This window comes from Anolis sagrei, chromosome 6 (assembly GCF_037176765.1).
Source record: "Anolis sagrei isolate rAnoSag1 chromosome 6, rAnoSag1.mat, whole genome shotgun sequence".
Classification (NCBI taxonomy): Eukaryota; Metazoa; Chordata; class Lepidosauria; order Squamata; family Dactyloidae; genus Anolis; species Anolis sagrei.
The window spans coordinates 14,489,300-14,515,341 of NC_090026.1; the positions used below are offsets into that span (position 1 = coordinate 14,489,300).

The following is a 26,042-nucleotide window of genomic DNA, read 5'->3' on the forward strand; positions in this document are numbered from 1 at the left end:
GTAGGTGACTGTGCAGCCCTATTTTTGATCTGCATTGTCTCCCACAGTGAGGGCATTGGTTTCCAGGTGGAAGGCGGTCTTGGTTGGGGTTGGCTTGACGCGCCTTCCTCTTGGCACATTTCTCTCTTTCACCCTCCATTCGTGCCTCTTCAAATTCTACAGCACTGCTGGTCACAGCTGACCTCCAGTTGGAGCGCTCAAGGGCCAAGGATTCCCAGTTCTCAGTGTCAATGCCAGAGTTTTAAAGGTTGGCTTTGAGCCCATCTTTAAATCTCTTTTCCTGTCCGCCAACCTTCCGTTTTCCATTCTTGAGTTCGGAGTAGAGCAACTGCTTTGGGAGACGGTGGTCAGGCATCCGGACAACGTGACCAGTCCGGCAGAGTTGATGGCGGAGGACCATAGCTTCAATGCTGGTGGTCTCTGCTTCTTCCAGCACGCTGACATTTGTTCGCTTGTCTTCCCATGAAATTTGCAGGATTTTCCAGAGGCAGCGCTGATGGAATCGTTTCAGGAGTTGCATGTGGCATCTGTAGACAGTGCACGTCTCGCAGGCGTAGAGCAGAGTTGGGAGGACAGTAGCTTTATAAACAAGCACCTTGGTCTCCCTCGGATTTATTATTATTATTATTATTATTTATTATGCCCCAGTCCTCAAACACTCTCTGCTTCATTCGGAAAAAAGCTGCACTTGCAGAGCTCAGGCGTTGTTGTATTTCAGTGTCAATATTGACTTCTGTGAAGAGGTGGCTGACAAGGTAGCGGAAATAATCAACATTTTCGAATGTTATACCATTAAGCTGTGTTTCTGGCATTGGAGAGGGATTGGCTGGTGACTGCTGGAAGAGCACTTTGGTTTTCGTATGATATTGTTTCTAGCACCCACGTTTTGCTTGATATTCATACGAAAGCTGACTGGCACAACCTGGGGATCACAACCAGACACAGTGAAGACATCTGCCCTTGCACTATGCTACTCTGCTGCTGAGTACGCATGCCCAGTGTGGAACACATCTCACCATGCTAAAACAGTGGATGTGGCTCTTAATGAGACATGCTGCATTATCACGGGGTGTCTGCGCCCTACACCACTGGAGAAATTACACTGTCTAGCCGGTATTGCACCACCTGACATCCGCCGGGAAGTAGCAGCCAATAGTGAAAGGACCAAATGTAGTGACATCTCCTACTCATCCCTTGTTTGGGTATCAGCCAGCACATCAACGACTTAAATCAAGAAATAGTTTTCTTAGATCTACAGAGACACTCGCTGGAACACCTCAGCAAGCGAGAGTCCAAAAGTGGCAGACTCAAACCCAGCACCTCAATCCATGGGTGATACCAGATGAGAGACTCCCTCCTGGGCACACAGAAGTCTGGGCGACTTGGAAGGCGCTGAACAGACTGCGCTCTGGCACCACGAGATGCAGAGCCAACCTTAGGAAATGGGGCTATAAAGTGGAATCCATGACATGCGAGTGTGGAGAAGAACAAACCACTGACCACCTGCTGCAATGCAACCTGAGCCCTGCCATATGCACAATGGAGGACCTCCTTGTGGCAACACCAGAAGCACTCCAAGTGGCCAGATACTGGTCAAAGGACATTTGATCAACTACCAAGCTTGCAAATTTTGTGTTTTGATTGTTTGCTTTGCTCTGTTAGAAATGTAATACAATTGTCTGGCTGCCCCTGACACGATAAATAAATACTTTGGTTTGATCGATGTTCAATGACATGCCGAGCTTCTCCGTGAAAAATACTAAAACCTATTATGCTGAGTTTCCTAACTGGATATTTTAAGTTGATTTTAATAATGTGTGGGATAGAAAAGTTTGGCCTTCCCTCAAATATCAACCCAGAATGGGAAAATTCTATTCTGTACTTGGCCTGAATCTTTTCCATCATTTCCCGAAGCCATTTCTACCTCCAGGGACCACAATCCTCCCGCTGCGCAAGCTTCGCAATTTTTTCCTTCTGCCATCCCGTTGTTAGAGCTAGCTTTGATGTCGTACGCGCAGATTCGCGAGGCTCCCATTTTGTCACGAGAGGAAAAAAATACCCAAAGAACCCCCGCTCTTTCCGCTCAACATCCTTTAACCCCTTCTCAAGCAAGAACTTCCATTTTCAAAGCGGAGCCTTTTAAGTCGGAAAGTGCGAGTCCGGAACGGCCGACCAGTTTCCTTTTTCCCCCGTTGCGCCTTGCTCTTGTAAGATTTAGGCTGCTGTTTAGAATCGAATGATTCGTCTCTAGGAGAAAACAAAAAAAGGAGATTCTTACGTTCTATGGAATCACACGGAGACTTTTTTAAAAAAGAAAATCATATATTGACGTAGTTATAATGAGTCTTTTCCTCCTCATCTAATTCGTTCTCTACAGTGTGACGAAAGTAATTTTCATTTTCAAAGCAGAGCCTTTTAAGTCGGAAAGTGCAGATACGGAACGGCCGACCAGTTTCCTTCTTTTCCCTTTGAGCCTTGCTCTTGTCAGATTTAGGCTGCTGTTTGGAATCGAAAGATTCGTCACTAGGAGAAAAAAATAAAGGAGATTCTTGCATTCTATGGAATCACACGGAGACTTTTTTAAAATCATATATTTGTGTAGTTCTAATAACGGGTCATTTTTCCCCCTTTATCCAACTCGTTCTCTACAGTGTGACGAAAGTAACATTCATTTTCAAAGCAGAGCCTTTTAAGTCGGAAAGTGCGGCTCCGGAACATTTGAGCCTCCCTCTTGTAAGATTTAGGCTGCTGTTTGGAATCGAACAATTCGTCACTAGGACTGGAAACAAGAAAAAAAAAATCTTACATTCTGTGGTAGAACCACGGGGAGACTTTTAAAAAAATAGTATAGTTGTGTAGTTATAATAATCATTTTCATTTTTCCCTCCTTCGTCTAACTCGTTCTGTACAGCGTGGCGAAAGTGCGGTTGAGGAAACGGAAGGAGGAGAGAACAACAAACCAAACACCGTCACCATAGAGAAGAACAAGGGTGGCGACGACGAAGGAGAGGGGGAAGCAGGATCTCGCGAGACCCGGCGAGAGTCTCGAATCGGAGGTTTTGGCCCCGCCCACTGGTCCCTGTCGGCAGCGGCGGTGGCAAGAGGTAGCGGGTGCTTGTCACCCTTTTCCCTTCTTTCCCTTCTCCCCACCTTCTCTCGCTCGCTCTTCCTCAGACCTCGGCTTGTCCTCTATGGGCGGAGAGCGGGAAGAAGGCCGCGAGTGGGAGAGAAGAGACTGAGAAAGGCAGGAGGGTGCGCGAGCCAGGCCGGGCCGAGAGGGAGGGAGGGAGGGGGAGGGGGAGGGGGGCGTGCGCGCGCCTGGCTCCTGAGAGAGAGTGAAGGGAGGGGGGAGGGGGCGCGCGCTCTCTCTCTTCCGCGAGGCGCCAATGACGGGTGGGGGGGGGGGGGGCGAGGGAGCGGGAGCGCGCGCGGGGGTGCACCTGGTGGGCGGGGCCGGGCACTGGGCCTGGTTTTGTGTGTATGTGTGTGTGTGTGTTGTTTTGTTTTGGTTTTATTTTGGAGGATGGAGGGCTGGGAAGGAGAAGATAGGATCCTGTCTTAATCTGTGTGTATCTGCATATCGGTATGTCTATCTATCTATCAGGCATGGGTAAATTTGGGCCTCCCTCCAGGTGTTTTGGACTCCAACTCCCACCATTCCAAAGATCCAGAGGAATAAGATAGGATCCCCCCCCCCCCCCCGTATATATGTATGCACATCTATCTATCAGGCATGGGCAAACTTGGGAGAAGATAGGATTCTCTCTCTTCTTTCTCTCTCTGTATATATGTATGTATGCATATCTATCTATCTATCAGGCATGGGCAAACTTGGGAGAAGATAGGATTCTCGCTCTTCTTTCTCTCTCTGTATATATGTATGCATAACTATCTATTTATCAGGCATGGGCAAACTTGGGCATCCCTCCAGGTGTTTTGGACTCCAGCTCCCACTATTCCTAATATCCAGAGGAATAAGATAGGATCTCCCCCCCCCCCCCCCGTATATATGTATGCATATCTATCTATCAGGCATGGGCATACTTGGGAGAAGATAGGATTCTCTCTCTTCTTTCTCTCTCTGTATATATGTATGTATATCTATCTATCTGTCTATCAGGCATGGGCAAATTTGGGCCTCCCTCCAGGTGTTTTGGACTTCCAACTCCCACTATTCCAAAGATCCAGAGGAATAAGATAGGATCCCCCCCCCCCCTCTCTGTATATATGTATGCATATCTATCTATCAGGCATGGGCATACTTGGGAGAAGATAGGATTCTCTCTCTTCTTTCTCTCTCTGTATATATGTATGCATATCTATCTATCTATCAGGCATGGGCAAACTTGGGCCTCCCTCCAGGTGTTTTGGACTCCAACTCCCACCATTCCTAACAGCCATAGGGAGAAGATAGGATCTCCCCCCCCCCCCCCCTGTATATATGTATGCATATCTATCTATCAGGCATGGGCAAACTTGGGCCTCCCTCCAGGTGTTTTGGACTCCCAACTCCTACTATTCTTAACAGCCATAAGGAGAAGATAGGATTCTCTCTCTTCCTTCTCTCTCTGTATATATGTATGCATATCTGTCTATCTGGCATGGGTAAACATGGGCCTCCCTCCAGGTGTTTTGGACTCCAACTCTTCCAATTCTTTGGAAGCTTTTAAACAGAGGTTGGCTGGCCATCTGTAAGGGGTGATTTGAATGCAATGTTCCTGCTTCTTGGCAGAATGGGGTTGGACTGGATGGCCCATGAGGTCTCTTCCAACTCTTTGATTCTATGATTCCAGTTGGTTTGGACTCCCACTATTCCTAAGAGCCATAGGGAGAAGATAAGATTATCTCTCTTCTTTCTCTCTCTGTATATGTATGCATATCTATCTATCTGACATGGGCAAACTTGGGCCTCCCTCTAGATGTTTTGGACTCCAATTCCCACTATTCCTAATAGCCAGAAGGAGAAGATAGGATCCTCTCTCTCTCTTTCTCTGTATATATGTGTGTGTGTGCATATCTATATATCTATCTGGCATCGGCAAACATGGGCCTCCCTCCAGGAGTTTTGGACTCCAACAGCCAGAGGGAGGAAGGAGAAGATAGGATCCACCTCTCTCTCTCTGTATATATGAATTTATATCTTTCTTACTATCTGCATGGGCAAACTTGGGCCTTCCTCCAGATGACTTCAACTCTCACAATTCCTAACAGCCAGAGATAGGAGGGAGAAGATAGGATTCCCACCCCCACCCCCCTTATATATGTATGCATATCTATCTATATATCTATCTGACTTGGGCAAACTTGGGCTTCCCTCCAGGTGTTTTGGACTCCAACATCCCCCCCCCCCAAATATATATATTTGTGTGTATGCTTATCTATATATCTTGCATGGGCAAATTTGGGCTTCCCTCCAGGTGTTTTGGACTCCAACACCCCCCCCCCCATATATATGTATGCATATCTATCTATCTTGCATGGGCAAACTTGGGCCTCCCTCCAGGTGTTTTGGACTCCGACTCCCACCATTCCTAACAGCCTCAGGACCCTTCCTCCCCCCCCCCCCCCCACAACAGCCTCAGGTCCCTGAGGGGGGAAAGGAAAGGTCCTGAGGCTGTTAGGAATGGTGGAAGTTGGAGTCCAAAATACCTGAAGGAAGGGTCCAAGTTTGTCCATCTCTGATGTAGATGTGAGGCCTGTACAACTTGTGGCCCTCTTTGTGTTTGGGGCCCCCAACTCCCAGGAGGCCTAGCCAGCTTGCCCAATGGTCAAGCATTCTAGCAACCAAGGGCCCAAACCACAGGCTGTGCAGGCCTGATCTATAAGGTATTAGTAAGTGTGGGATACAAGAGGGGGGAATATTTCATTTTATATATATAGAAAGAGAGATAATGTGGTATAGCATGGAGAGGTGGTGAGGAGAAAGTCCTGATATATATGGAGTGGAGGAGAAGCAAAGTAAGATTAACAGATATATTTTATAGGAAGAGACTGGTATTGCGTGTCTGTGTATATATATCAGGCATGGCCAAACTAGGGCCTTCCAGGTGTTTGAGACTCCCAACTCGCAGAAGCACTAGCCAGCTTGCCCAGTGGTCAAGAATTCATAAATCCCTGGAGAGCCACAGGTTGTGCAGGTCTGTTCTATAAGATATGGGTTAGTGTGGGATACAAGTGGGGGAAATATTTCATTATATATATATATAGAGAGAGAGAGAGAGAGAGATGTAGTATAGTGTGGAGGGGTGGTGAGAGAGTTCTGATGTATATGGAGTAGAGGAGAAGCAGAATAAGATTAAGATATTTTATGGGACGAGACTGCTATAGTATGTGTGTATATGTGTATATATATATACACACACACATATACACATAGTCACCTACAGATCCACCACCAAGATCCTACACTTGGAAGGCAATCATACTTGAACACGAGGGATCGCTGATGATGATCTCTCTCTCTCTCTCTCTCTCTCTCTCTCTCTCTCTCTAGGAAAGTGGTACTTGCAGGGCACAAATGGGGAAAATATTTCATGAGGAAGAGGATGTGGGATAGTGTGATTATCAAGGGAGGACTGTGGGAATATGTGTGTGTGTATAGAGAAAGAGAGGATAGGGGTAGGTGAAGGGTTCAATTGGGAAAATATTTCATGGAAAGAGGATGTATATTTTGTGTCAAGAGGTGGCAGAGGCAATATAAGTGCAAGATACAATTGAGAGAAATATTTCATAGGAAAGGGATTTGGTATTGGCAGAGGGAGGAACCCTAAAAGTACTTTAGATATAGAGATAGGTGTGGGGTACAAGTGGGGAAAATATTTCATGAGAAGGAGAATGTGATATAGTGTCGTAGTGGAGATGGGGAGGTGACAGAGAATCCTGGGAATACTGTATGTGTGTGGATAGATAGGGAGGTAGAGAGCTAGAGGCAGCAGGGTAAAATTAAGGGAAGGGGATGTGGTATAGCATGTGTGGAAAGGGGGAGAAGCTGAATCATTTGGGGATCCTCTAGGACTAAGCGTTGAACTTGGAGGCCCAGGTATCTGCGGTAGCCAGAAGGGCCTTTGCTCAATTAAAACTTGTACACCAACTTCACAGAAGCCAGATCTGGCCACAGTGATCCATGCCTTAGTTACATCCCATCTGGATTACTGTAACACTCTCTATGTGGGGCTGCCTTTGAAGAGTGTTTGAACACTTCATTTGGTCCAAAGAACTGCAGCTAGGTAGCTCACTGGAGCTGGCTACAGGGAGTGGGCAACCCCCTCCCCCCCTTGCAGCCGGTTCACTGGATGTCAGTGTGTTTCCAGGCACAATTCAAAGTGCTGGTTCTGACCTTTAAAGCCCTAGACCACTCAGACCAAGGCTATTTGACTGACCATACCCCCTTGTACGAACTTGCCTGGACCCTGAGATCTTCAGGAGAGGCCCTTCTCTCAGTCCTACCTCTAAAGCAGGATATAAATAAACATAAACATAATAACAATAAGTAACATACATATAAATATAGATTAATATGATAGGGTAATTTGGAATACAAGTGGAGGAAATAGTTCCTGGGAAGAGGTATGATATAATGGAAGGAGGAGAGAACTCAGAATACATACATGCATGTAGGGTAATGGTTGGTATGCTGTACAAGCTGAGGAAATACTAAGTGGAAGAGACTGTGTTAATAGGAGGGGAACACACAGAAACATAAAAATAGGTATAGTGTAGAGATGGTTGTGAGGTACAAGTGGAAGAAATATTTCATGGGAATGGGAGTATAGGTGAAAAAAAGGAATGGGCTTTATGGGTAGTGGGACTAAGGAGATACCTGAGTAGGCAGGTATCCTTAACAGAGGAACACACAAAGCAAGTTGGGAGGAGAAGAGAGGATTTGGGGGGCGGGGGGAGGCACAGGCTCCAGAAAGGAAACACTCCTTCCTTCAACCCACATTTCCATGACATGGAGTGAAGTAATAAACAAAAAGATAGTATGGCCAATTGAAAAATGTAGGTATGGAGAAAGTTTAAGAATCTAGAAAATTAGCAAAATGCATGGAGAAAAAAACCAGTAAGGGATTTTAAATTGTAAAGAGAATTAGGATTGAGCACTTTGCAGGAAAGAGAATTTCTAGTAGAAATATAAATTCGGAAAATAATACAAACTACATCTTTTGAGTAGTGATACATGTTACTAAAAATGAGAGGAAGTGCTTTTCTAAATCTGATTTTGGAGGAAATTTTTGGGCTAGACTTCTGGCAGAAGAAAAGATTCGCAGGAAATCTTTGCTTTTAAAAAACTTGATTTACAGTATGTCATTTTTCTTTGCCTCTATTCATCCTGAGTACAGCTTGCTACATGTTGATTATGCACCTGTTACGAAATTTAGCAAGATTGCGCATTTTTTCTTTTAGCTGTTAAAATACATGAACATAAGTAAAGAAGAGAGTGTCCCCAAGGTTTAGAATTTGATGTCTTTATTCTCAACACCCTGTTCTAACAATATATTTCAGAATTTAGTTTATAATCTCAGAGGTTTGTACTGTGCTGTTTGCTGTTCCATGAGAACATTCCACAATTTGAATCTGGGTCTGTTACTATGCATTTTTCTCAATTACTCATTTTAAGACTTCTTTCTTTGTGTTCTTTCTAGTTCTCAAATACCTTGTTTTAATTATGGACTGAACCAGCTCCAGCCTGATTTTATTTAAAGGAAGAAAAAAAATATATTGTCTTTGTTTATTACATTTCACAAATAGCTTGAGCCTTGAAGTGATACTCTACAACAACAGGTGGGTCGTTCGTACATTTTGTTTTCCTTTCATTTTATTCATTTTGATTTACTCTGTGAACTATAAGCTTGCCTTTATGCAATGAGCAGCTTAACAAGTCAATATCTCACATTATTGGGGTTTCCATGGCTTGTATTTTGATTCAACAGTAAGCAGAACACACATGAGCCCAGGAAAGTTTGACAGTTTCCATATGTTTTGAGAAGAAGAAATATATTTTGAGGTCAGGCATGAATGAATGGATTGTAAATTACATCTAAATAGATATGAAAACAACTTCCTAATAATAAGCACCAGAAGTTTTGATATTCCTTACTTTAAAGTGTTTCAGTGTGATGTTATTTAAGCATCTGTCCAGATTACAAATTACAAAGAACTTGTTTCAGTAGATAACTCTGATTCTAGGAATATAATTACATAGTATTTTTATATTGGGAAAAAGACATCATATAAATTCAGTTAAATCCATTTTTAATTGCTGAATTCTTCTTCTTACATTTCAAAATTACTTGATTGTCTTCTGTCATTTCCTTTTAAAGCATCACTCCTTATAGCTTCTTGAAACAACAGGAAAACCAAAATTAGACTAATTCCATTTTTTAAGGTCTGCCCAAAGAAAAGTTTAATGATGGATCCCTTGTAAATAATGTCTCTGAAACAAATTATCTATGTTATTCTAGATATCTTTCCCAACTGTTGAAAACCTTATTTGATAATTCTTCTGCTTCTGAGATTACAGCAGATTACATCCTTCCAATCATTTCTCCACAGTCAAGGGGTAGACATTTGTTTTTCTATAAATCTTGTTAAATACAGAGATTCTCACACAGATCAGTTTTGTATCAATTACCACATTTTCATGTTTCCTGTAATTGCCTGGAAAGGCATCTTATCAGTGTTCTAGCACACGTCTGTAACTGCAGAATCCATATTTACAATGTACATTCCATGTGATTCAAACTCCTTCAAAAATGGCCAGCTTAATAAATGCCCTGATTGGACATTCAAATATCGCTGCATGTCCTGAAGTCTTGTTTTGTATAGTAAATAATACTGTGAATGTTGAATGGATTTTTTAAGAATACTTAATTCTGTTTCAGATAAATTCTGTGCTTCTTCAGGTAACATAAAATTAAAACTTTTCTGCCTGTGGAATATACAATGGTGAATATTCTCTGTGGAAAGTTGTGGGTTGCAGAGATGGCTAAGAGTGGTCTATTGTTGTGAATACTTTCTGCTTGAAGTAATCCACAAAGTTAATATAGATTTTGTCTGATTCCATTTTACAGTGTAAATGAGTCAGAATGGATCAGGAAGGTGGGGGTGACTTCCAGAAAACCCCTAACTTCCAGTGGAGAAACTACAAGCTCATTGTTGACCCCGTGCTCAAGCGGGCCCCACATAAGATCTACCGCTATGATGGAGTGCATTTCAGTGCCAGTGTAAGTACATTCATATTTGTATGCCCTATGTGTATGATTTCTGGAAAGGAGGGTAGCATGATCACCTTCATTGCACTGCCTGTAATTATAATAAGTCTTCCTTAAGTGTTAAGTGTCCCTTCTTATGGTTTTGAGTTTTTGGTTTTTATTCTCCTAATCCAATACTATGCAATGAAAGAGTAATAACTGTGGTTTTGAGTTATATCCAAGGCAGTATTGCTGACACCATTGGAAGAATTTACTCCATGCCTTATAAGCCCCAGGACCTCACCAGCTCTGGATACCTCCTTCTCCAGGTTATAATAGCAGAACCCCCCCCCCCCCCGCCCCCCATTCCCAACAATGCTGATGTTGTATGTCTTTGTATCTTTTAGGCTCCAGAAACTGAAAATATGGATGTTGAAATGTCATTTGTTTAGCTTTAATTTTTATTCTGGTTCATATGCTGGTGTTGGCACCTGAAATGCTCATTAATTCAAATGATTGTGTTGGCACCTGAAATATTCATTAATTATTTTAATTTCATGTTAACATGCAGAGCAGGTGGATCTTGTGTGATAACAGACACTGGGAAAATACATATGAGCTAAATAAGGAAAGCAAACCAGTAATGATTAATCCCTTATGGTCCAGTGTAGTGCAGCAATTTTACATGCCAAAGCACATTAGGCTTAACCATTTACCAACCTATAAAATTGGCAAAGACACTTTTCCCTAGTCATTCCCTACCTGGTGAGAGAAATGGATCATTGGAAAAGCATTTAGTTAACTGATGTTAAATTGTTCTATGAGAGAAGGTTCAGTTTCAGAATTCACCTGCAAATGAGAGCAGATCTTGTAGTAGTGTGAATATTATTATTTTGGGTTGTCTGCCATGGTTCAAATACTTCAAATCATTAACCTCTGGCACTTCGATCCTTCACTTGCATTGCTTGTGGGATCATTGCAAAAAAATCCTTTACATTTACACTTAACACGGTGTCTGTATGGTCAGAGCACCTAGCAAGCACACATCATCCTGCTCATTTTACAGACAACTACTTGAGGTAGAATAATCTGTAGCAATAGGAACCAAAACATTAAAGCCAGCATTTCTTTCCATCCTTCCTATTTTAAAATTTAAATATTAAAATTATACAGTAGCAGTGCTGGCTACCTTTTCCTTCAAGTTGTAGATATTTGCCTCCTTTTGTTTATATTAGTGGTTCTCTACCTGTGGGTCCTCAGATGTTTTAGCCTTCAACTCCCCAAAATCCTAACAGCTGGTAAACAGGCTGGGATTTCTGGGAGTTGTAGGCCAAACCACCTAGGGGCTCACAGCTTGAGAACCACTGGTTTATATGCATCTTCAGCTTTTGAAACAAGATTACTACTCCAGTCTTCCTGGATAAGTCAGGAGACCAATGTAAATGTACAAACACGCCCTTCCTTTCCTTGACTTTTTTTAATAGGCTGCATTATGATGACAGCATTGCTGTCGCGTCCCACATATGTTATATGAACAAAACCCCAAACATCTATCGCATGCTGATACAGAGAGAGATATTGTCAGGTTAACAGCTGTTCTGTCATTGAGGTTTTCTGATCAGCATGAAAATGGATGCTTCTTTCTCGTTGACTCTCTTCTTCCTGCCCAGCTTGCTTGTACTTGACACCCCTAGTTTCACTTTCTGACTCCCTTTGATGTGATATCATTCTGTTGCTTTGGTTGGGTATTCCCCACACAGCTAAAACAGTACTGATAAAAACAATTTAAGAACTGCGAGGAATCTGAAGGCAAGTGAAGAACACTGCCTCTTCAGCTAGACTGTCAAGCTTTCTTTTCTAAATAAAGTACCAGCCCCATATTTTTCCCATTTACTACAACTACACCACATTTTTCTCATTTACTACAACTACACCATATTTTTCTCATTTACTACAACTACAGGTTCTAAGTTACAAACAATGTTCTGTAGGTTTGTTCTTCAGTTGAATTTGTATGTAACTCAGAACAGGTACATTTTTAAGTGTTACTCCAGCCAAAACTATATATCTTTTAGCTTTGGATAGCATAGGAAAGGGTTGACACTCCTGTGGTATTTGTTTTGCTGTCTTTTACCCTGTTCTGAAATTTTCACCATGATTTCTGTCCCTGGGAGTATTGAATTTTGAAAAAAAAATGGCTTGTTGTGGAAAAAAGGATTGGTAATAAAGCTTCAGTGGAAACATGATAACTCTTTCAGGTGTTTATTTCCCTTCTGAGGGGTAGATTCCTCTCAGTTCCTGCTGTCTCATCCCCATTCTTAACTATGAGTTGCACATAAGTTGAATGTTTGTATTTCTATTTTTCCTAAAACCCTCCAAGGAGTGCCAGTTCATGGTTTTCAGATTGCTACAAGTTTCAAATATGATCACTTTGAATAGCACTGATTTAAGGAAAAAAATAGTTTTGGTTTGGACTGTGTGTATTTGAACTAGTAGTGATGATTGGAAGGTCTTGCCCTAATTTCTGCTCAGCCAAGAAGACAGCAAGTTTATAGTACCCACCATTTCTATTTCACATCTCAGGCTCCTTCTACACTGCCCTATATCCCAAGATCTGATCCCAGAGTATCTGCTTTAAACTGGATTATATGAGTCTCCACTGCCAGATAATTTGGGATAAACAGATAATCCGGGATCAGATCCTGGGATATAGGAGCAGTGTGGAAGGGACCTTAGTAAGACATTTTATATTGACATATTTTGGAAAACTTCTTTCCAAATATGTAGGCAAGCTTTGGAATAAAAATTGAAATGTTCACCGCACCTTCAAAAGTTCTTATTTCCACCTGCTTTTCTCTCTGTCACTTGTAAAGTGGCTTTTTTTTTTTTTACCATTTGAGGGTCAACTGCAGTAAGCTTCCCATCCATGTAGTGGAAAGGAAGAGTAACTCATTTACAGCTGAGCTCTTAGTCTGGCAGGTTTGGGATTTAACTTTACTTCTTCAATGCTTGGTCGCTGGTCTGCTCTGATTGTTAAAGTTTTCCTCATATTAGCAGACCTTAATATGGGTCTACATGCAGACAAGCATATTTTATACTCTTGAGAATGGTTTACAAAGAAGCGTGAGTTTGTGCAGGTGAGAGCCTGAAATCCATATGCAATTCTTTAGCACTGAAGATTGAGCCTTTTCCATTATAAATCACAAACTACTATGGGAATAATGATGCCTTTTAAAGGCTAATTTCCATACTGTATTTCCAGATCTTGACCTCTTATTATTTTTTTCATTTATACTAGTTAGATGTGGCTTAAATGCCCAGTATAATAATGTAAAGAAAATAGACTATCTCCATTATACTTGGAAAAATATATTGCAGTTCCTGAAAGATCACCACTTTTTTTGAAGGACTCATAACTGAGAAAGCTGTACTTAATATATCAAAAGTTATCTTTCTTTTGTGGAAGTATAACTTTAGTACTTTCAGCTTCACTCTATCACTTTCTGCTCTACATAGTTCTATTGCATTTTGAGAAAACATTGATTCAAGTACAACCAGTAGAATTTTCTAGTTCTCTAAAGCATGCTTCTTAAACTGTGGTCTTCCCGATGTTTTGGACTTCTCACAATTCCTAACAGCTGGTAAGATGGCTGGGATTTCTGGGAGCTAAAGTTCAAAACACTTTTAGGAGCACAGTTTGAGAAACACTGCTCTAAAGGTTTATGCATGAGTCTGAGGGCACTGTTACATTTTATTTTTCCTACTTATACTTTTGATTGTTTGTGAAGTAGAATATTCTGTGAAAGCAAAATAAAGTTACCAATGTATCCATTTGTTAATTTCCCCCTTCAGTACTAGGATTTGTCAATATCTGTCTAGAACAATAACTAGAAAGTTATGGATAAATTTAGATATGAAAGTAAAGATAAAGGCTTCCCCATGACATTAGGTCTAGTTGTGTCTGACTCTGTGGGGTGGTGCTCATTTCAATTTCTAAGCCAAAGAGCTGGCATTGTCCGTAGACACCTCCTAGGCCATGTGGCCGTCATGACTGCATGGAGCGCTGTTACCTTCTTGCCAGGGTGGTACCTATTGATCTACTCACACTTGCATGTTTTCTAACTGCTAGACTAACAGAAGCTGGGACTAACTTCCAGTCAGAAAATTCAAGAGCTCAGCGATTTAATCTGCTGTGCCACTGCAGATATATAATTTAGATCAGTAATGTATTTTTTAAACAGAAAAATATAGCATCAGAAAAATTTCCACTCCACACCTCCAGAGTGAAGATCAAATAAATATGGTTTTGACTGATAACACTTTGTTTTCTCTTAAATATCTTTGAATTGTCATTGTTGACTAACAAAAGCTCTACTTTTGAAGGATTCGGGCTATGAGCCTGTTAATGAAGTGCGGGATCCCAGACGCAGGATATGGTCCAAAACAAGAGACCTTTCCCTTCCTGTCCCAAAGTTTAAGGTAAGGCAGGCATAACCTCACTGTGTGTCTTTTCCCGCTGTTTTAACATTTCTAGTCTCCCAAGTTCAGCACAGCTGCCTTTATTGAGCCCACTAGATGGCCAGATGTGTGCGACTGTCATTGTTTCTCACACTGTAAATGCACTGACTGCATGCTACTGTAAATAGTATCTCTGTGATCTCTTTGCATTTTCAAAGATCTTCCACAGAGGGGGAAGTTCAATGGAGGAATGGAATAAGTTGTTGGGAAACATGAAAACTATTTTGTAAGAAGTATATGCATGTGCTTTTTCTGTTTGAATTTGGGCTGATGAGTAGCAGTCATGTTTTAAAGAGGAAGCCTTCTGCATCCTTCTCATTGTGAGTAGGACCTCCCATCAAAGGGAGAATTGGATTCAAAAGAAATTCAGAAGACAAACTGGATGACACCTGCATAATGATTCTGGTCATATGAAGTGCCAGTAAATGACAAATGTGTATCTTGAAGGTTAAAAAATGTATGTCAGGGAAGGGAGTTTGCAAGAGAAGGAATAAAAAAAAGTACTTCCAGTCAAGAAGAGTCAAAAAGTGCACTTGTTTTGCTTTATTTGCAGCATTTACATGTAATTTGTAATTTTTTGGGTATATTAATATAATTGTCATAGTTTTTTTTTATATTATACGATACATTTTTTTAGCTTGTTGATTTATAAGCTGCCTTGGGAGAAAGGCCACATGCAAATTAATTTCAGTGAATAATTGTGTCTTGGCTGCAGCTGGATGAGTTCTACGTGGGCCAGATCCCTTTGAAGGAGGTCACCTTTGCTCGTCTCAATGACAACATCAGGGAACCCTTTCTGGCAGAGATGTGCAAAAAGTATGGAGACATTGAAGAGATTGAGATCCTCTACAATCCGAAGAACCGCAAGCACCTGGGTCTTGCCAAGGTGCTTTTCACAAGCACGAGGGGGGCTAAGGAAACAGTCAAGAACTTGCACAACACAACAGTCATGGGCAACATCATCCATGCACAACTGGATATCAAAGGTAGTTGACCTTGGTCATCCTCTTGGCTCAATATTGCCATCCTGGTTCACAGTTAATTTCCACTTCCCATAAATGGCATTTTCTCCCGACAGGTCAGCAGCGAATGAAGTATTATGAACTGATTGTGAATGGTTCCTACACACCACAGACGGTTCCCACTGGGGGCAAAATTTTGAATGAGAAATTTCCAGTAGACTCAGTAAGTCCACCATGCTCTCTTATGTGAATTAAGAAGAATAGCTTGATTTGTGGGCCACTCCCATAATAGGCCAAACCAGTGATTTTTTTCTTTTCTATTCACTATGTACTTTCAAGTCCTAAGAAATGAGGCATCCTTCTTTCTCTGTTGCCACACATTCAACACACCTTCCCTTTTCCTGTTTGCTTATTGTCTACTTGCAAGGATTCTGCAGCCTTACTCGTCATAAAATAGCCCAAATAGGCCATCTCAGTTTACAGTTAAACAGAGGCAGAAATCACAATCATTTTTTTCATTGCTAAATATTTCATAATGGCATTTGTCTTAGTGCTGGTTGCTTTCCATGCAACTTGTTGTAAGCTATTTTATGGGGTAGCCCACCTGTAATACATCTCAGCAGCAGGTGAGAAGAAAGACATCCAGACGAGGACTGAGTGTCTCCTCAATTGCTTTCCTTTTTCAGTCTGAGTCACGAAGACGCCACTCAACTGATTCCTCCTATCCTAGCAGCGTAATGCCTTCAACGCCTGGTAATGGTACCCCTTGCTCTCAGGACACTCCCTATTCCAGCGGCCGGCAAGACACACCTTCTTCGTATGGTCAGTACACACCACAATCTTCCCAAGGGACTCCATATACTCCCCGCGGAGGAACACCGTATTCCCAAGATTCTGCTTACTCTAGCAGGTAAGTGATGTTTGTCAGAAATATTAAAAATTAACTGGGTATTTTTGATTACAAAAGTGTTAGGGTCAGTGGGCCAAAGCGAGCATCGCCCTGAAGAGAGTGAGTAGGCCGAAGCCTGTTAGTGTTAGTTTGCCTCAGTGAGGGAACTCCTCAGGCTGTGTGAGGAGGTTTCTTTGTGAGGTAGGTCTCACAATGTGAGGTAGGCTTTCGTCTGTGAGAAGGCCGACTATGAGGAAGGCCTGGTGTGAGAAGCTTCGGCAAAAGAAGCCTCGGGTTGAAGGCCTCGTGTGTAAAGCCTCATGTGTGAAGCTTCAGTGTATAAAGGCTGCTATGTGTAAAAAGCTACTTTGTGAAGCTCCTGTGGAAGTTTGATCTGAGAGGAAGCTCTTTGAGAGTGAAGCTAGAAGCTGTTTATCTGCATAAGAAAGAAACCCAGCATGGAAACAAAGAAGGAATGATAAAGGACTTTATTGTTATAGAAACCTTGTTGTTGTAAATAGTGTAACCATATTATTTTACTACAAAGAAAAGCCTTCTATGGAAGACATTGGTTTGTGTGCTTTTTCCCCCTTTTTATCACTTTTTGCTCCTGATGCTGGGTCACGCTGCTGCTGATAAGTTACTTTGCTGTACGTTTATGAGGAGGGTCTTTCGTTAATAAGCCAACAGGCACAACAATATATTTATTTGCCCCTAACCGATCAAGATTTAGTTTTGCCACTTCCTGGAGTCCATCAGAAATGGTGATTCATTTGTAAAATGGGGTTTTTTAAGTGTCACTTCTGAAGGAGAGTTGACAGTTGCAGTGGAGAAGCATCACAATGTACTTTTCATGAAATGATGCACATGTACTCCATAATGTTGTTCTGTGATTTTGTAGATTTTTATGGTGTGAACAGCAATGCAGAATAAAAAGAATATGCATTATGTTGCATCTCATCAGCTCTTGTAGCCAATTTATTCTTGACAAACTGAAATTAGGTTTAGTCTTAGAATTTTTGACAAATTAATAAGCCCTTTTATTTACTGTAGCACTACGATGTTTCTCAAGTTTCAGATATTTTTTATTAATAGTGGCTAGGGATAATCAGACAAACAGGTGTAGGAGAGTGAGAGAAACAAAGGTACTGATGGGATTATTCCTTCTTTGTTTCCTTCTCCAAGGCAAGGGACGCCAGGCTATTCTACCTACCAGACAGAGTCAACCTCCTACAAATCCCGCCGACATGAGAACAGCTTTTCAGACTCATATTCTCGCCGGCACTATTCTTCATCCTCCTCCTCTTCGTCGTCCTCCTCTACCACCACTTCCTCCTCCTCTCATTATCGCAGCAATGACCATCATTACCCACCCTTTAGTCAACAGTTTGATGGCAGCAGTGGCAGCGGCAGTGGCAGCAGCACTACTGTCTCGACCAGCAGTAGCCGGTACCAGCGCCTCTCATCCAACTTGGAAGGCCGGTCATCCTCCTCTTCCTCCTCCTCTTCCTCCTCCTCCTCTTCCCATCGCTCCCACCAAAGAGAGGACTCTAGTTTCCATTCGCGAAGAGAACGCTCCCAGAGGGATGATGCTACTCCTTCCTCCACCACAGTTGTTGCTGCTGCTACCCCAGCCTCCTCTACTACTCCCTGCTCATCTTCATCTGCAGCCACGGCCTCAGATGCTGCTCAGTTCCAGAACTCTCATAGTTTTGCCCAGCAGAGCACAGAGCTTTTCCCAGCACCCAGCGTGCTGTATCCGTCTTACGTGGCTACTCCAGAGCCCTTTCCTGCACCTGCAGAACCTCTTCCTGTGGATCAGGACTACCGGCTACTACCCACAGCTGAAACGTTTGCTGCCAACTCTCTGCCCCCTACAGAATTTCTTGCTCAGGAAACTAAAGAGAACATCAATCCAGTAGCGACATCAAATCTGGGAGTCAATGACCAATCCCATTCCCCTGCTGTGCAGTCCTCTCCGGCCCGATCTGGCTCTCCAGCACCTGAGAGCACGAATGAGAGTGTTCCTTTTGCTCATCACAGCAGCTTGGACTCCCGCATTGAGATGCTCCTGAAAGAGCAACGATCAAAGTTCTCTTTCCTCAATTCTGACACAGAGGAGGAAGAGGAAGAAAAGGGAGGTCCCAAGGGGACAGAGCCGCATGGACCCTGCACTCCACCACCACCTCTTCCTGTTAGCTTTGAAGATGTCGTGCCAGCCTTGGACATGGGGTCAGGAGCTGGGTCCCCCAAAGCCAATGGGCAAGACAGGGTAAGACAAAGAACTTGGAATCTGTCCTGTAAGTAGGATGTGTGCATGAATGTATTAATGCATTCTAAAGAGAGAAATAATTTTCAGAGGAGGCAAAAGTTTGATTTCAGTTGGCAGTTCTTGAAGCCTATCCTTCTTAACTTCTTTTTTTTTAACTGTAAAAAGCATTTTTTAGTTAAAGGTTGTGAATTATGCCAAACAAACTTGTTTTTAAGATGACTGGCCTTTCTTTTCACATAGTGGTGAATAACATTATGTGGTTATCCCTTGTTTTATTTTGTAACAGTACCTACTTGATTTAACAATATTCAAAATTATCTTAAGGCATGTGTTTTTTATTATTAGAGAAATATTCAAGGTACCACATGAACAATGGAATCATATACATTTAAACTGAAAACACAGGAAATTATTACATTCTTTGTGTAAATTTTATCTGTTAGTTACTTAAAAAATGATAGGAATGTTTTTGTGAGCTGCGTAAATATGAAAAATTATTTTTGGAAATTTCCTCCCTAACTTCTGACTCCCCTCCAGTTGTGGGGGGTAATTTCTCACACACTCCTTCACTTGATTAAAACAGCTGAAAAAATCACGTCTCCCATAAACTTTGTGGTATGGTTTATAACCGTGGTTCCCAACCTTTTTTTGATCAGGGACCACTTGACCCGGGACCACTCTCCAACATTAGTACCAAAAGGGTTACAGATCAGTTTTTGGTCAACTTTAGATTTGGTTTGGTTATTTGGGGTGCTGATTCAGAAAATGTATTTATTTATTTATTTATTTATTTAATTTGCATCACTTATATCCCGCCCATATCAGCCCGCAGGCGACTCAGGGCGGTCTACATATCGGCACAATTTGATGCCATCAATACAATACAAAAGCAAAAACCATTAAGTGCATTTAGACAAAAAAGACAGTGCAAAAACAATTTAAAAAGAGCTATATCCTCTCATTCCAATCCTCATCCGTTTCATCGTCTTGGCCGTTCCTGGGTCATTCTCCATCTCAAGCTTGACTGACTATTCCGGGGTTCCGAATGCTTGCTCGAAGAGCCAAGTTTTTACTCTCTTCCGAAAAGTCAGGAGGGAGGGGGCTGATCTAATATCCCTAGGCAGGGAGTATTGTATAGATCACATCACCTCTAGTTTCTGATACAGAACATATGCTACCCAGTAGTCACTATTTGCTCTCCCACAGAAAACCATATTTAATAATCTAGAGCCGATGCAGTAATCAGCCTCTCCACTCCCAACATCCCTGTTGGCTCGGCACTATAAGAGGGTTTTGCGAGAGCAGTCGCTCTTGTTGCCGCATGGTTTCCAGGCAACGGTGAAGTAATGGTGAGGTCAAGGACCTTATTTTTGTTCTTGTAGACCACTGGTTGGGAACCACTGGTTTATTAGAACATATAAGACTGAATGAACACATTCCCTGAGTGTAGGATCTTGTTTACAGTTCAAATACCACTATCCGTAGACAGAGCAGACATGCAAAAGCCAAACTTTAAAATCATTGGGCTAAGAGTACTAAATATCTATGTGCATGAATATGTATGCATTTGGTTTATATGGGTAAAATATTTTTTGAAATTGTCTAGTTTTAACTTGTGCCCTTGATAAACATTTAGAGGTTCCTTTCCCAGTTTTTAAAATTCGAAACCTTAGAAATGGTCAGTATAGCAATTCATAGCACTTTGGAGTCAGGAAAACAAAGATTAGAAATGTTGGACTAGGGTAAAATTTATATATATGTTCCCTTACTATAGGAATCATCACATATAGTCTGTTTCGGGCTCTTGGCTCATGCTCCTTTCAGTAGTCTTGCACTTTTGTGTCAAATTGTGAGGGTATGAACACATCTGAGAATCTCATAATGCACTGAGTGATGAAGCTCAGAGAAAAATAATAGACATCTAAACATATTTGTTGAATTTTCATTAAAAAGAACTTTACAAAAAGTTCAATACTTCTGACAGACTATACAGTATTAGGAATTGGTTGGGTGATAAATATATATTTTAAGAATCTACCCTAGTCCAACATTTCTAATCTTTGTTTTCCTGACTCCAAAGTGCTATGAATTGCTATACTGACCATTCCTAAGGTTTCGAATTTTAAAAAGTGGGAAAGGAACCTCTAAATGTTTGTCAAGGGCACAAGTTAAAACTAGACCATTTCAAAAAACATTTTACTCATTACTATAGGAATCATCACATATAGTCTGTTTCAGGCTCTTGGCTCATGCCCCTTTCAGTGGTCTTGCACGTTTGTGTCAAATTGTGAGGGTATGAACACATCTGAGAATCTCATAATGCAGTGAGTGAAAAGAGAAAAATAGTAGACATCTAAACATTTTTGTTGAATTTTCATTAAAAAGAACTTTACAAAAAGTTCAATACTTCTGACAGACTATACAATATTAGGAATCGGTTGGGTGATAACAAAAGAAATGTCGGTCTTAGTACAAAGAGAGGGAGTGGGAATTACAGGGAAATAAAGGAAACAATAAATGAGTGCACACAAGCAGTGATAGTATTGAGATGGAAAGACAAATCACAGTGGACAACAAATAAATGGTATCAGTATAGGGTGAACCAAATGTAATCCAAAATTAAATGATTCAAAAGATAAGGAAAATAGAACACAAAAAGTTGAAGAAAGTTGGAACCAGATCAATAATAAGTCTAGAGATCAGGCCATAAGAAATAGGATACAAATGTTATACAGTATGGAAATCTATAAGGATTGTCTCAAAAAGGGTTAATATGTAAAAGAAAATAATCTTCGTGGTGGTGGTGGGGAAATGTTGTGTATATTTATGTCCTAAAATTATATATATATATATATATATATATATATATATATATATATATATAGGACTATTTAAAAAAGAGTTCTGATGAAACTTTTAAAAGCCCAAAAAAGTTCTTTTGTTACTCAACATAGAAATTACTAGGGTTGGACTAGCAAGAATGGAAATAGTTGCTGGAAAGAAGATAGATTAGACAGGACTACTTGACTCACTGTGATTTCTGTTTTCTTCTTTCTTCTTCTTCTTAATAAGGCATCACAGCACTCATCAGGTGAAGACATGGAAATCTCTGATGATGAAGCAGAAATTGAGCCCCCGACCCCTCTGACTGGAGTGGCTGAGCCCCATTTTGCCATGATGCCATCGACCCTGGGCCACATGCCAATGGGCATGTCCTCTTTTACTCCCCATCACCAGCAAGAGCTGCCTCCCACCTACCCTATACAGCCTCTCATGTCTGTCTCTCTCCCACACCTAGCAGGGAAATCCCATCCGTTACCCAACTACAACCAGGTTGGGCCACGCCATCCTCACCGCTTGTCAGATTTCAGAGGGAGGGGAGGCATGGTGGGGGGAGGCCGAGGTGCCCCCCACATCTATGACTTTGTCAACTCGATGGAGCTGATGAACCGCCTTGGCAACCAGTGGGGCGGGATGCCCATGTCTTTTCAAATGCAGACTCAGATGCTGAGCCGCCTGCAACAAATGCGTCAAAGCAAAGGCCAGTTTGAGGACCCTTTCTCCTATCACCGAGAGGCAGCAGCTTTTTGTGGCCAGCCCCTCTATGGCCACGGCTACCTAATGGACCAGGGCAACCACCACTTCCAGAGAGACCAGCTGTTCATGCAGCAGCAATCAGTGGTAGGAGGCTCAGAACAGCAGCAACAACCACAGCATTCCTCAGATCAGCCACCTCTGCCACCTCCACAGCCACTCCTTGATTTCCGGGGCACCCCGTGGGGATACCAAGAGGAAGTAGCTCTACCCCCACCCCTCCCCAAGGACCCTCATTCGTCTGTAGTGGACAGTGTGCTTGAGACATTGATGCAGGAGATGAAGAGCATCATGCAACGTGACCTCAACCGGAAAATGGTGGAGAATGTGGCTTTCAGCACCTTTGACAAGTGGTGGGAGCGTAAGGAAGAGAAAGTTAAGGTGATTGGGGATATGGAGGGTGGGGCAAACCAATATTCCTGGGATTGGGAGGGGTCTGGACTCTGGTGGGTTTGAGGGCAGGATTCCTTAAAAGACTAGTTTGTCACCTTTTTTCCATCAGTGTCCATGGGGATATAATACAGCCCAAACATTTCCCCGTGTTTTACTAGTAATTTGTAGCTTGAAAGCATGGAATTTCCAAAAATGGGGGTTGGTAGCCCTCTAGGAGACAACCGCAGTCTCAGAATGGAGATGAGATGGTGCTGTATAATTTGAGGCTGAAGTATGAAGTGAGACACTGTGAGTCCTGAGAACAAGCATTTGGACGTCATGGAAAAGCAGGGTGCCATTTCATAACGTTTGACAGATACTGCTAAAACCATAGCGTCTGTGTCTTGTCCTCCAGCATGTTCCACTTTTCCAACCACTTTGACTTGCCTGTGCTTTGTCTTCCCTCTAAATTCTGAACCCTGTTTTCTCCCTCTCTACTTCTCACTGGTGTCACTAATATCAAGATTTCCTTCCATGCAGCCTTTCCAGAGTGCTGTCAAGCAGCCAGCCAAGGAAGAAGAGAAAGACAAAACCAAACTGAAAGACCCTGCTTTACTGTCTCTGGTTGACTGGGCCAAGAGTGGCGGTACTGGTGGCCTGGAAGGTTTTGGCTTTGGTGGTGGCTTTCGAGGAGTGTTGGGGCTCCCATCCTTCAAGGTGAGGGCCCCATGTTCTGTGAGGTTGGTTGTTGCTGGAATTCAGCTCCAGGTTCTGAAGTCTTGTTTGGTTCACAAGGTTGCAGGTTATATCAGAGGTGATTTCTCAGGAGACATAAGACTGACTTAGTTACTGTATACTTTTCAAGCACCCAACTTACAAATGACTAATAGTTAAGAACAGGGTTGACACAACCCTGGATGGCATGGTTTTAATAATAATGGATGTAATGTTCTTAATTGTTTTAATGTGTATTAATTTTAATATTAATGTTTATTTTAATTGTATGTTGTTTTTAAGGCATTGAATAGTTACCTATGTGTAAAACCTCCTTGAATCCCCTTCAGGGTTGAGAAGGGCAGGGCATAAATATGGCAAATAAATAATAAATAAACAGGGAATTAAGAGTGAAATCTGCCTTTAGGAAGGGAAATTCACTCCTGGAAGAGTTAGCATGAGGAAAACGTGTCTCCACTGAAGATTGATCACCAATCCTTGTTTCCACAACAAGCCAATTTTTTCAAAATCCAATTTTCATAGGGACAAAAAGTGAGGTGAAATCTAAAAAGGGGTATAGTCAGCAAAACAAACACCACAGGAATGTTCACCCTTTCCTATGCTATCAGAAGCTAAAAAAGATACATTTTTGGCTGTTGCATTTTAAAAATGTACCTGTTCCAACTTACATACAAATTCAACTGAAGAACAAACCTACAGAAGAACCTATCTTCTTCATAACTTGGGGATTGTCTGTAGTAGCTTTCAAGGATGTCACCATGATCATCACTTGCATAAAAAAAGAAAAGGAAGGAGGAGGATAATAGTACTTTAAGTCTAACTGGGTTTTTTTGTGCACAACCTTTCATGAACCCATTGCATCTGAGACCCTTTCTACACTGCCATATAATCCAGATTATCAGCTTTGAACTGGATTTAAACATCTGCTTTGAATTGGATATGAGTCTACACTGCCAGATAATCCAGTTCAAAGCAGATAATGTGGATTTTATATGGCAGTGGAAGGGGCCTGAATTTATACCATAAAAACTCATGCAGAAATGAAAATCGGTGCTACTACATTCATTTAACATTTCTTTCTCCGTTGTATGTTCCATCCTAAGTAATACACTGCTTTTGTGGTTGCAGGTGAAAAGGAAAGAGCCCTCCGAAATCTCAGAGGGCAGTGAAGTGAAGCAGCCACGCCCTTCCACTCCCATCGAAGAGGATGAAGATGGTTAGTTGCTTCATATCAGGAGTTTTGTGGACAGTTCTTACATTTCTCTGATTACCCAGAAAGTATTTCAGTTTCTTCATTTTCCTAATTAATTCTGTCCTATCCCCCTAACACCACTGTATAGATAAAGAGTCCTCACAGATTCACAAGCCTTCCAAGAGGGATGATGAGCGGATCAAAGGGACGGGAAAACGTCGGAAACTCTTCTGCCTAGACAGCGAAGGGGAAGAGGCATCAGATGACTCCTCTTCTGAAAAGGTGAGAGAATGGCATTCCTTTGTAGGCAGTCACAGCAATGTTAGGACCATATAGCAGAGATTGGAGCAAGAAACGTATAGATACCAAATTCTCTTTTATACTCTCCTTCTCCATTAATGGGGAGTGTTAGGATTAATATGATTTCAATGCATAATACTTAAATAGTTTTTATATTGGCATTTGCTGTTCCCTATTCTGCAAGCCCAAGTGACTATGAGTTCTGACAAGACTTCCATACTTCTTTTCATACAGTTACCTTAAATTGCCCTCTATTTCTCAGTGTGCAGTTACTTCAACTTATGGACCAGCAAACAGTGAACCTGATGTGAACTTGTTTCTCACTCACCAGTGCTAGATCTTCCTGGCTGAGAAAGAGAGTAGTGGCCATAACTGGCCTACATAGCAGCTGTTACAGTGGATTCCTAGCCCCTTCTCCACTTCACTTTTCCTTTGTTACTGCTGCCAAATCATTTTTCAGAGTTTAAATTATTGGGTGAGTGGGCTAATTAGTGAAAGACCCTCCTCATGAATGTACAGCAGAGTAACTTATTAGCAGTACTGTGACCCAGCCCAAAGTGATAAAAAGAACAAAAACATACTGACCAATGTTATCGCTTCCATAGGAGGCCTTTCTTTATAGCAAAATAATATAGCTATACTATTTACAAGAACAAGGTTTCTAGAACACAACGTTCTTTATACTTCCTTCTTTGCTTCCACGCTGGGCTTCTTTCTCATGCAGATAAACAACTTTGCTGTCACAGAGCATCTTCTCACACCAAAATAACACAGGAGCTTCACACAGTAGCTTTTCACACAGCAGCCTTCACACATGATGGCCTTCAACCTGGGGCTTCTCTCACTGAAGCTTCACACACAACAGGCCTACTCACACTAAGGCCTTCTCACACTGAGGGCTCTCTCAGCCTGATGTGAACTAGCACTGAGGCTTTCTCATACTGAGGCCTACTAACACACTGAGGCTCTTCTCCTACAGAGACTTCTCACACTGAGGGCTACCTCAGGGCTAGTAAAC

General features: G+C 41.9%; 1 protein-coding gene across 2 annotated transcripts in view; it reads left to right on the forward strand.

The window, feature by feature from the left end:
- Positions 1-2,961: 2,961 nt before the first annotated feature.
- The window catches only part of SETD1A (SET domain containing 1A, histone lysine methyltransferase), a 36,009-nt gene continuing 12,928 nt past the window's right edge, over positions 2,962-26,042 (forward strand). Inside the window, exons 1-12 of one of the 2 annotated variants that reach the window (XM_060780166.2) lie at positions 2,962-3,104; positions 8,643-8,781; positions 10,071-10,223; positions 14,574-14,669; positions 15,424-15,694; positions 15,787-15,893; positions 16,357-16,580; positions 17,745-18,831; positions 21,904-22,806; positions 23,338-23,514; positions 24,661-24,748; positions 24,873-25,006. In XM_060780166.2, the coding sequence (XP_060636149.2) occupies positions 10,086-10,223; positions 14,574-14,669; positions 15,424-15,694; positions 15,787-15,893; positions 16,357-16,580; positions 17,745-18,831; positions 21,904-22,806; positions 23,338-23,514; positions 24,661-24,748; positions 24,873-25,006 (3,225 nt within the window). In that variant the 5' untranslated portion in view covers positions 2,962-3,104; positions 8,643-8,781; positions 10,071-10,085. The other variant, XM_060780168.2, reaches the window with a different exon arrangement.